Source organism: Chelonoidis abingdonii, chromosome 3 (genome assembly GCF_003597395.2).
Source record: "Chelonoidis abingdonii isolate Lonesome George chromosome 3, CheloAbing_2.0, whole genome shotgun sequence".
Lineage (NCBI taxonomy): Eukaryota > Metazoa > Chordata > Testudines > Testudinidae > Chelonoidis > Chelonoidis abingdonii.
In genome coordinates, this window is record NC_133771.1 from 11,949,137 (window position 1) to 11,960,750 (window position 11,614).

At 53.0% G+C, this 11,614-nt stretch overlaps 1 protein-coding gene across 1 annotated transcript in view; it reads left to right on the forward strand.

Annotated features, from left to right (window-relative positions):
• Positions 1 to 11,402, forward strand: part of TRAM2 (translocation associated membrane protein 2) — a 59,008-nt gene extending 47,606 nt beyond the window's left edge. Inside the window, exons 3-9 of the mRNA XM_075063603.1 lie at positions 1,306 to 1,364; positions 2,913 to 2,997; positions 3,440 to 3,510; positions 4,302 to 4,406; positions 5,581 to 5,724; positions 6,479 to 6,642; positions 7,787 to 11,402. Coding sequence (XP_074919704.1) covers positions 1,306 to 1,364; positions 2,913 to 2,997; positions 3,440 to 3,510; positions 4,302 to 4,406; positions 5,581 to 5,724; positions 6,479 to 6,642; positions 7,787 to 7,860 — 702 coding nt within the window. The 3' untranslated portion in view covers positions 7,861 to 11,402. The remainder of the gene's footprint in view (positions 1 to 1,305; positions 1,365 to 2,912; positions 2,998 to 3,439; positions 3,511 to 4,301; positions 4,407 to 5,580; positions 5,725 to 6,478; positions 6,643 to 7,786) is intronic.
• The last annotated feature ends 212 nt before the right edge of the window (positions 11,403 to 11,614 follow it).

Here is an 11,614-nt window from a genome sequence, read left to right on the forward strand (position 1 = left end):
GCTCCAGAAATCGACGCTAGCCTCGGACCATGGGCGCACACCACCAAATTAATGTGCTTAGCGTGGCCGCGTGCACTCGACTTTATACAATCTGTCTTACAAAACCGGTTTATGTAAAATCAGAATAATCCCGTAGTGTAGACGTACCCTAATAGCGCCTCAGTATGCTTCAGCTTAATACGCTTCCAAGGTGCCTAGTCAGTGTGTCCACATGAGGATCTAGCACAAGGTAGCTATTGCACTGTAAAATCACACCCTGGCTTAGTGCACGCTAGCTGCTCCGTGCAGACAAGCCGCGAATATTGAGCCTCTTGTATCTCACAATTCCAAAGCAGCCTGCAGTGTTGAAGACACATGTCTGGCAAACCGAAGGAAATATGGATTCCATGCAAAGATGCTGCATTAAAAGAGCACTCAAGTTTGCAGAGCAAAGCACTATAAAATAAATCTGGGACAGTCCAAGTTCAGGTTTTCTGCACAAGCATTATTATTTATTTGTATCATCCTAGCATCCCGGAGCCCCAGGCAAGGACCAGGAGCCAGGACCGCATTGTGCTAGGCGCAGTGCAAACACAGAATGAAAAGAGGGTTCTTGCCTCAAAGATCTTGTAGTCCAAGACAAGTGACTACAGATGGATACAGGCCCGCAGAGGAGCACAAAGAAACTCTGAGACATAACTTGAACTTCATCCCTTTGGGCTTATGATGGATTTTAATTACAAGATCGCATCCGGTTACCTCTACCGGACCCAGAGCTCGTTCAGTGCGCTGGCTGGATGGTGCATGCTGTTGTAAGCCATTTATAGCTTGGTGGAATCTTTCACTGGATCCCTAAAAAGCAAATGGGACCATCTCTGTCCTTGAACTATCAAGTTTCTGCCCTTTCCCACTGAGAGATTAGCTGGGCTGCAGCAGCTTTATCAGAGAAAACACTCCCTGCATACAAAAATGGCTGAAGAAGTTTTGCCCAATCTTTATTTCAGTTCCCTTTCAGATGTAGAGGAGACCTGGAGAGGTGCAGCCCTGTTATGTGGAAGTTGGACAAAATTATTAACAGCCATAAGAGGCCTATTAGAATGGCAGTGTTTTGGCAGCCTTAATGCTGGCCTTACCTAATGTGCTTCAGCTTGTAGTAATTGCAGCCGCTCTGAAAGGACCCAGTCTCCAGGCCCCTTTTCTCAGTTTCTCGTTATTGACCCGGCATTTAGCCCGTGCGTAGAACTGGCACTGACGTGGGTAACCCCAGAGCCGACATGGGCCGATGATTTCATTTGCTTAGAACTTGCTTCTCCTCTTCTCTTTCAGGAAGGATACTTATCAAACCCGAGAAGCTGGTGGGAAAACTACCCTCATGTTTTTCTCCCGTAAGCGCTCTGTTCTTCAGCTGACCGCTTCCTTCCTCTTTTTAGGTTAATGTGGGGACATGGCTTGGGAGTCAGTGCCATGTGAATAGGCATCATTTACCTTGCTGTGTATTTTGAAAGCACTGTACAAAGGATCTCACAGCCTCTTCCCATGCGGGGATTGCCGGTAAACCCTGCTTTCTACAAAGGTCTTGGGGGACATTTGAAATCTTAATACAAATTCAGGGGGTGGCGGGGTGTGGGCGTGGGCATTGTGTGATCAAGCGCTTCAGAGCACGTCTGCCCTGGTGGTCTGGGACCCAAGAGGCCTGGGTTCAGTTCTGAGCTCCCAGTAACTTCGGGCAAGTCACTTAACTTCTGTGCCTCAGTTTCCCATCTGTAAAATGAGGGATAATTCTCCCCTTCTCATAGGGATGCTGTAACGGTGAATTTGGGAAGGTTTGTGAGGATGGGGGATAGATAAGTACCCAGCCAGAAAGAGGGAGCTCCAGTCAGTGTATAGCCAGTGTCTGAGAACCATGGGTTCAGAAATTCAGGAGTCATCTGTCCGCTCATTAGGATGCTAATGGAGGCAGAGAAGTTGGGATTTGCCAAGCCACTCAGCGGCAGAGCTGGCGTTAGAAGTTAGGAGGTTCCTGGCTCCCACGTCCATGCTAAATCCCCAGGAGGAGCTCAGTGGGGTTAGGGGCTGGATGCAGTAATCTCTGGGTGGAATTTGCTGACCTGTGTTACGCAGGAGGTCAGCCTAGGAGTGACCACAGTGTTCCTCCCGGCCTTAAAATCTGTGGCTCTACATTGTCCTGGCCCAGAACTCCCGGATCCCATGAATGATTAAACCTTTATATCTGGCCCTTCCTTCCTATGTGCGCACTCCTCTGAATGCTAGTGGGTAACTGGCTCATAGTGTAGGTGCAAAACAGTAGGGAGTGGAGTGCTCTGCAGTGCCCCGTGCAGTGCAAATGGAGCTCTAGCACCTGCAGGCCAAATCCAGAACGAGTCTGAGGGTGCCAGGCCTGCCAGCAGACACCCAATGTTGCATTTTGGCTGCTGGCAAATTCTCCTCTCTCTTCCCTCCCATTCCTGGGGTGCCATAGCTATTAGCTCTTGAAAAGCAGGAACCCCTTGACTTCTTTGCCTATGGCCCTAGGCCAGTGCCTTTTTCCCAATCCTCAAATAAGAGATGAAAAAAACTAGCCTGAACCTGACCTTCATCCCCCAGACTGTTTGGGAACTGCTGCTCCCTGCAGGCTCTCTGCCTTGCCCGAGGCTTCCTGGGAAAGTCAGCAGGGGACATACCTCCTGCTGAGTTAATTGGTGTAGTAGATCAGGCAGTCTTCTCCCCGGGGCGGGGACTGGGGTAGCTGGTTTGATTTCCAGGGGTCAGCTCGGGGCACGTGTTTTCTGCTCAGAGGAGTTCTCCCCGCAATCCCCAAAGGGGTGATGCCCCATCCCAGTCCATCGTATGGGGAATATTTACACACCTTAAACTTCCAATCTGGAGCTGGGTTTGCCTGGTAGGCTTTCATCTGTTCTGTCCTTGCGTTTCAGGTTCCAGGTGAAGTTTTTCTACCTTTGCCAGCTGGCCTACTGGCTGCATGCACTGCCTGAGCTGTACTTCCAGAAGGTGCGCAAGGTGAGTGCCGGACAGGTCGCGCTGCAGGCTTTGCAAAGGCTGCCTCATCCAGTGGAACCACTGGCCAGTGGATTTGCAGTAGCTTTAAAAAGCAAAATGCCAGACTGCATGCGTGGAACCTGGGGAGAAGTGCAAGGCTGGGAAAGGCACGGCTGCTGCACGTTCCCCTTAGACTTACTGGGAGTGAGCTTGGCAGCTGCTTTCTCTCAGCTGGCATAGGTGCCTGTGCCGCCACATTGCCTTTACACTTGGCCAATTAGATGGAATTTTCACGGCCGCAGGATGACGTTGCACATACCACCAGGAGTGCTCCACAAATCTTGGAGGAGCGGGGAGAGCCCCGGATTTACCTCCATGTTTTGCTGCTCCATTGTGTGCACTGATTCAGATTTCCAAAATGTGGACGGTTGAGCTTAATCTTAAATCTTTGTTCCTTTGCCAGGAGGAGATTCCTCGTCACCTGCGGTACATCAGCCTGTACCTGATGCATATAGCTGGAGCATACCTTTTAAAGTGAGTGTTGCGGAGTTTGCTTTATGGGGCCTGCTAAGAATGATGGGAAAATCCTGGTTTCCAGAGGGCAGGTGCTCAGGACTTGCTGAGGGTTGGGCAGCCAAAATCGCTAGTTGCTGTGAAAATCTTGGCCAACACATTGAGACTTGAGTAAGGGAGGTGATTTAAGAACCAGTAATAAACGCAACAAATTATTAGCCTGTGGAACTCCCAGCTACAGTGTGTTACTGAAGCCAACAGTTTCTAAATAGGATAATAGCTACTCTTACGAATGAAAGTGTCATGTTAAGTCAGCTAGAATGGGTGACGTGCCTGCACCTAATATTTTCAGAGCATTGTACAACGCAAAAGTCTGCGAGCTGTAAGTCTCAGGCTGGAAGGTGTGATCTTCTTTTTGGTGTCAGGAAAGTCTTTTCTCACAGGGTTGGTATTGCACAGTTGGACAAATGCATTCTAAAGGCTTTCATATGTGAGGGGAAGCAGGGTCTGGTGACTAGTGCGCTGGACTACAATTCAAGAGACCTTGGCTTCTGTTCCCGGCTCTGCTACCGATCTGCTCAATGATAGTGGGCCCTGTGCCTCAGTTTCCCCTTAAACCATGTCATGTCTATTTCAATTGTAACTTGTCTGGGGCAGGCACGTGTACGTCCAAGGCCCAGCATAACAAGGTCCTGATTTTGACTGAAGCTTTTAGTCCGCAGAACAAACACAAAGTAGTGTTAATAGGGTAGATAGCTGACTGGAGCTCAGGTCTGTTCCAGTATGGCAATGCTTGTGTCTTCTCTCTTTAGCCTAACCCGCCTGGGGCTTATCCTTTTGCTGCTGCAGTACTTTGCTGAATTCCTCTTCCACATGGCCCGTCTCTTCTACTTCACGGATGAGAACAACGAGAAGCTGTAAGTGCGCCGAGCTGAGAGGAAAGATTTGCCCCTTGCCGGCCAGAACGGTCATCAAATGGAATCTAGGGGGAGCAGGGGAGTCTGTCTTCCTTCTCCAGAACGGATCTGCAAGGGGTCTCTCACGTTGGGGCTAGAGGGAGAGGTCATGGGTGCTACAGTTCCTGACTAGCCTGTCGGGAGTGGGCTAGGAGATCTCCACAGCACAGGTATGAAGAGGGCACTCGAGGCTGGATTAACTCCAGGTTTGATTTGGTAGGTATAAGAACACCTGATCAGTAGAGCCTGTGAAGGGTCTGGGACTTTGTGTAGTCATGTACGGTGGTGCAAAGTTGGGGAGGTGGTGTGGTCTAGTGGATAGAGCATGGGCCTGGGAATCAGGATACTTGGATTCTATCCCTAGCTCTGCTGCTGGCCTTCTGAGAGATATCGAGCCAGTCCCATCTTCTCCCCGTGCCTCTGTTTATCCTCCCACCCTTTGTCTGGTCTATTTAAACTCATCAAGACATACTCTTATTTTGTGTATGTGCAGGGCCTAGTGCAGTGGGGCCCTCATCTCAGTTAGGGCAGCAGGGTGCTTTCCTAACACAAAGAATAATGAATATAGAAAGATACTGGAATGGTGGTGACATTTGATGCTCCTGTTGTAGTGGGATGCATGACCACGGACAGCAAAGGGTATCAGAGAATCGGACCCAAAGTCCCCCTGGGCCTCTAATTCACTAGTGCCAACTGTGGGCAAATGTGCCAGGAGAGCCTACGTGCATGCGCCCAGTGATTGGGCTCTGGAGTGGAAGGTTGACAGCCTTGGGGACTTAAGCTCTGCCCATCCTGTTCAGCATGGGCACCAGCCAACCAGCCTCCCGCTTGACTTGGCAGGGCCATCTCATGCGTGGGCTGTTCAGGCAATGGCACCCGTGCTGAGGCTGCAGGAAGGGGCCCGGCTGTGACAGTTGCATAGCACTCCTAGGCTGAAGTAACCTCTCTTCCCCCAAAGTTCAACCCTAGTAAAGGTGGGTCCCCATGAACAATGTGCTGCTCCTGGGTGTCTTGAGGCTGTTTCCTCTCTGAATGTCTGCGTCTCGCGACTCCTGCTGTCCTGGGTAGGCTGGGTGTGCGCCCCTACTGCAGATGGAGGCTTGTCCCAGTGACATTCCTATTTGAATTCACACAGGTTTAATGCCTGGGCAGTGGTGTTCGTGATCACCCGGCTCTTCACCCTCACCCTTTCCGTGCTGGTCATTGGCTTTGGGCTGGCTCGGGCGGAGAACCAGACGTTCGACCTGGAGAAAGGAAACTTCAACACTCTGCTTTCCAGGTAAGGTGTGGCCACATGCTGCTCCATCAGCTTCCTGCCCGTAGGCTGAAATGCTCTGCCGGATTGCTTAATGCATGCTCACGTAGTCAGGAAGGGGACTGATGAAAGCAGTAGGGATGCCCATGTTCAGGTTCTCTATCCATCCACTCCCACTCGACTCCCCAGGGCTGGGCCTGCAGAGTCAGAGGAATCTGAAAATCCAACTGTCTTCTGCTTAGAACTTCTCCCATACCGAGGGTTCTGTAGATGCAACATAACGCTGGGCGAGCAAGCTGGATGCTAGGTTGTCTTGAGGCTCAGCAAAATTGTCTGTGAACCGTACTGTGAAGAAAAGATAAAATCCTTGTTTGCTCAGTAAAGGGATGAAGAGGCACTTACGTACAATCACTTTTCTAGCCATAACTGCAATTTAAGGGACCTGGTCAACATGAATCCCCCTTCTGTCTGGCTGTGTCTTCCCTCCTGTTGTCAGAGAGGAGCCTAGGGACGTGACAGGCGTGATTGTACCTAAGCAAAAATTGACGGCGGGGCTGGCACCTGGAACAACTACACCCTTCCCTCAGGTGTCCTTCCAGGACTGGTCTGTGGGCTCTGGAGAGCACCAGCCTCTGTAGCATTGAGATCGCCGTGGTCTTTGGGTGTGAAGGGCCATTTACTAGCTGGCTTGGTTGGGTTTGGAAGTGGCTGTAGGGCTCCTGGCTTCAGCCTCTCTGCTCCGTTCTCAGCCTGGCTCTTCTCTGCCTCCACCCCCCAGGATGTTTGTGCTGTCCCTGGTGTGCCTCTTCCAGACCTGGATGATGTGGCATTTCATCCGGTTCCAGCTGCGGCGCTGGCGGGAGTACCGGGACGAGCAGAGCGCGAGGCAGAGAGCCGCCGCCCTCACCAAACAGCAGTCCAAGCCCATCAAGAGGGAGTCGGGTAAGTGCCAGGGTGGGGTGCTGAGAGTAGGGCCGTGTGTGGCTGAGCTGGGGGTGAGAGGTAAGAGCCCAGGCTGCCGTCGGGTCCCTTCCTCTGCTGCAGAGGGATCAGTAATGGCCAGGAGCCATCCGGGCCGCAGCTCTGTCCTAGGGTTGCCAACTTTCTGTTTGCAGAGAACTGAACACCCCTGCCCCGCATCCAGCCCTGCGGCTCCATCCCTTCTCCGAGGCCCCGCCCTCCATTCCACCCCCCCCTTCTTCCATCACTCGCTCTCCCTCACTCTTGCTCATTTTCACCAGGCTGAGGTAGTGGGTTGGGCCGCAGGGGAGGTGAGGGCTCCGGCTGGAGCTGTGGACTCTGGGGTGGGGCCAGAAATGACGGGTTCGAAGTGCAGGAGGGGGCCCAGGAGTGGGGCAGAGGTTGAGGCACAGGAGGGGATTTGGTGTACAGGCTCTGCGTGGTACATAACTCAGGTGGCTTCCAGGAAGCAGCTGGCATGTCCCTCCAGCTCCTAGGCACGGGGCAGAGTCGGCCACGGGGGCTCAGTGTGCTGCCCTCATCTGCAGGTGCCGCCCCCGCAGCTCCCGTTGGCCATTGTTCCCAGCCAATGGGAGCTGCAGAGCTGGTGCTCGGGAAGGGGGCAGCGCACTGAGCTCTCATGGCTGCCCTTGAGCCTAGGGGCCGCAGGGACCTGGCCGTCACTTCCAGGAGCTGTGCGGAGCCAGGGCAGGCAGAGAGACTGCCTTAATCCCGCTGCACCACCGACCAGACATTTAACAGCCCGGTCAGCAATGTTCATGCACCACCAGCATCCCTTTTCAAACAGGTGTTCTGGTCGAAAACCGGATGCCTGGCAACCCCACTCTGCCTGTCCAGCACCGTGGTGCCCCGAAGGCTGTGCTGGGGCCTTGATAAGGAGCGACAGTGTTCCATGAGGCAACCTGACCTCCTGGGGTCTGGTGGCACCACGGCACAAGGTGGAAGGGCTGCAGGGTGCTGATGTCCCTCTGCAATCCTGCATGAGCCTAGGGCAGAAAAGCTGAGGACATGACAGTTCTTACCCCTGGCGCTAAGCGCTCATCCTCTCTAGGCCAATGAGGCCTCAGTCGAGTGTCCCTGACTAGCTGTGCTCCCCTGCCCCCAGGTTACCATGAAAACGGAGTAGTGAAAGCCGAGAACGGAACCTCCCCCCGCACCAAGAAGCTCAAGTCTCCGTAGAGCTGAAGGCTCGTCTGCCAGGGAGGAGGGCGAGAGACCAGGACTAGGCACCAGCCCCTCTCTCGGCCTCCCAGGTGCTGAATGGCTTGGAAAGTCTCATCTCCCCTCCCTCCCCCAAAAACCTTTTGCAATAAAACCAAAAAACCTTGCTCCATCACATGGCCTGTAGGAGCCAGACCCAAACCTCCCATCCTCTCCTTCCTCTCAGTTTTATCGTCAATCAGCGTGCAATTTTTCCCCCTCTTCTTGAGTGTTTTTTCTTCCTCTTGTGTTTTTGTTACAAAGCAAATGGTTCCAAGCAAACAATCCCTTTCCTAAAGCAGGTTCTTCCCCTACCCTCTGGGCATTGCCCTGCGTCCTGGCCTCGGAGGGACAGGTGGCTGCTTTAAGATGCCCGGTGACCATGAGGGTAGAGGTTTGGGGAGCTGGGGGAGCCATGCCCTGTGCGCAGAGCACCTCTCGGTATCAAGGTGGCGTCCTTGGGTGGTGTTGCCACGGCTGGAGTTCCTGGGTGAATTGCAGAGCAGCCTTGCATCCAGCACGCCCAGCAGGATTGCAGAGGCGGGTCAGGTCTGGATAGGGCCTGTTGCATCAGGGCACAGGGAGGTGACCTCAGATGTGCTTTGCATCATGCTGGAGTTCCGGCAAGTGGCATCCCTAGCAGTCTGCGGCAGGAGATGAGCTCTGAGGCCGATTCTGCCCACGTGTCTCCCTCCCTTAGGTCCGGTGACTAGGCTCTGCCTCTGCCCTGCAATTGCTAGTGCCTTACTTGGGATGATGTCACCCAGGGAGTAGCTCAGGCCAAACTCAGTTGAGGAAGTGTAAGCCCTGAGACCCCCACCAGCAGGTCAGCTCTGGTCCCACACCTCGCTGCTCCTTCAGGATGTGCCGCTTTACCTCACCTAAGTGCTGGCTTAATCCTGTGGCGTTGTGTTCGCGTAGCACTCGTGCTGCATGCAGGAGAGCAGATTCCCTGCCACTCAGAGTTTATCTGTAATGGGGCCTTTCACCTCATGCCTCACCACTGCCCTGAGCTGCCCCGGCCACCCTAGGCCAGCTGTGCCCTCTCTGCTCCGGCTGCAGCCACCAACTTGTCTTTCCGCTTCACGGGCCTCATATCCCCTGAGGGGATTGTTAATCCCTTCCTGGGCTGGGTGAGAATAGCAGAGAGCAGCCTGTGGAAGTGGGAGTGCCTCTCGCCCAATCCATGCCACCGCCCTCCCCAGCTGGTGGATGGAATCATCTCAAATCTACCTCAGAGGCCGCCTCTTTCATATGATCACTCTCCCTCGACCCGTTGTTGGCTGCGTATGTTGGAAGGAGATATGCGGGAATTGTTCAAGCACCCATTGATTCTGTCCACTGCCCTCTTCTGAATGAATAGAGCCATCCCACTTGAAGGGCTCTTTCAGTGCCATGTGCTGGTCAAGACTGGCCAGGTTGCCCTGCAGCAGAGGGTATTTCTCTCTGAGGAAGGTTTCCATAAGCCAGACTTTGCAGTGGGCATGGTTCAGTGCAGTGAGGTGACTTGGTGCTGCCCTTCTGCTTCGCTGAGGTGGGAGCTTCCCTCTTGGCAAAGCTGGCTCAGCTGCCCTTTCTGTTGGGTGATGGGTAGCATTTCCCTTTGGCTGAGCATGGAGAGGGTGTCGCTGCTCCCAAAGGGGCAGGGAGAGAGGCAGGCAGGGGGTGAAGTGTCATGGAATCTCTTCTAATGCAGATTGGGATCAGGGTTCTTCCTTCCTAGCTGGAGTGAGTGACATGGGCCAGAATAAACCAAACATGATGTTCCTGACTTGTTTCATGCTCCTCCCTGTGGCCTTTCTTACTGGAGGCGTTTGTAACTCATGCTCTCTGGCCTTTTGTTTTTTGGGGTGGTGAAAGGAACTGGCTGGCTGTGCTGCTTTCACAGATTTTGAGTCCTCTCCACACCTGTTCTCTCCCCAGCACGGGCAGGGGCTGCCAATGTGGGAGACAGAATACCTGGGAGCCTCAATGCAGCCGGTCAGATTCCATTCCTTCCCCCATGCCCCAGGAGCCTTGAATGTCTAAGGAGAGCCACTAGCTGGGATCTCCCAGGGATCTTCCTCCTGCTCCCCAGTATCTTGGAGCAGAACACCTGGGAACACCTTGTGACTGTCCCTCCTTGTCCCTGACTGGACAGATACTAGCAAAGCCAGCACTTGGGCAGAGCAGCAGAACCAGGCAGGAAAGGAATGTTACACCAGCGAGCGAGTGAGTGAGCTGGGACACATACTGTTGGCCCCCGGGCCTAGCACAGTTCACCCTTCCATCCCTTTCCCCTTTCTCGTTCGCTCCCAGCGGGGAGGGGATCACTGAGCCCTGCAGGGAGTGACTGCTCCCCAGACCTCTTCAGAGCTGGAGCTGGCCTTGCTCTTCCGATGTCAAAGACTTACTGCAGCTGAGGAGCTGAGCCTCCCAGTTAAAAGGTGGCTTGTTGTCAGATCCAAATAAACCAGACTGCTGAATGATTCCTTCCCCCCGCCTGCCCTGCTCCAGGCAGCCTCTCCTCTGGCACAAGCCTGCGAGGCCGTAAAATAGCTGATTGTCTCTCTATATCAAGTGCCTTACATTGCGGTATCGTCTGTACTCTCTTGCCTATGCGCTGCCTCAATGACTCCGTGCCCTCAGGCTTGTGTATAGGTCTGATGTGTATGTTCTATATTTAGTCACTGGGGAAAGGGACAGTTCACACTGGAAGTAGCCCCTCGTTTTCTATGCCTTTTCAATTTCCTCGGTGACTAAAATCCCCTTCCCTTTTTCTGCCTAGATCGGTCGGCCATTGCAGTGATGCCCCTTGGCTGCCATTTCACAGGCATCGCTGGGGTCATTTGTGGCTGGAGGGGCTCCCATCCCATCCCATCGCTCCCTCCCAACACAGAAACTCTTGCACCTCTCTCCTCCAGTACACATACCGTCTCTGGCTCTGCGGTCACTGGTGCAGCTCTCCTTGCATTTCCTAGCAAACCAAAACTTCCTCTCTATCCTGGAGAACCTCTTCCTCATAGAGATGGATTCTTTTCTTTTCCAGTCTTTAGTGTTAACTCTTTTATCGACCAATCCATGTACAAAGGTGCAGAGCGCTGGGGGAAAGAGAGACCCACTTCTCAAATGGGTCGTCTTCTTCGGCCCCATCCCACAAAGTGCTGCGCATCTTCTGCAACAGTTTGAGTGCCCCCATCTGCTAGAAAGCTGAGGGCACTTAGAATCATGCAGAATTGGGACCTGGGTCCTGGATTCAGTGTTATAGCACCGCTACTCCACTCCCTCCTGGGTTGTGCAATAATCCGCCTGGATCGTGGTCACTCCTGCAGTGCTTGCATCCATCACCAAACCCTGGGAGGGGAATATCCCTGAGATGAGGTCAAGTTGTGATAATTGCATGGAGCACAGAATGTCTCCTCACCTGGGCTATGGCAAAGTCTCTTAAGAACCAGCAGTTCTTCTCCCTCTCCTTGTCCCAAATGGATCTTAGAGGGGTGGATGTTGGGGAGAATGTAGCATTTTGCAGATCAGTATCTTTTTTTTTTTAAAAAAAAAAAAAAGTTTGTTGAATGAATCTTCCTGGCTCAACAGGGCATTGAAGTTTGTATTTTTGTAGGATGACTTTTCCTTGCCTATCATACACAGATGTAGCAAATAAGGGATGGGTTTCTCCCTGGTTTTTCTATTAAGTGGAGGATGGTCTCTCTCCAGAACTAGTCATGAAACCTGTAAATGGGTGGTCTTCATTCCA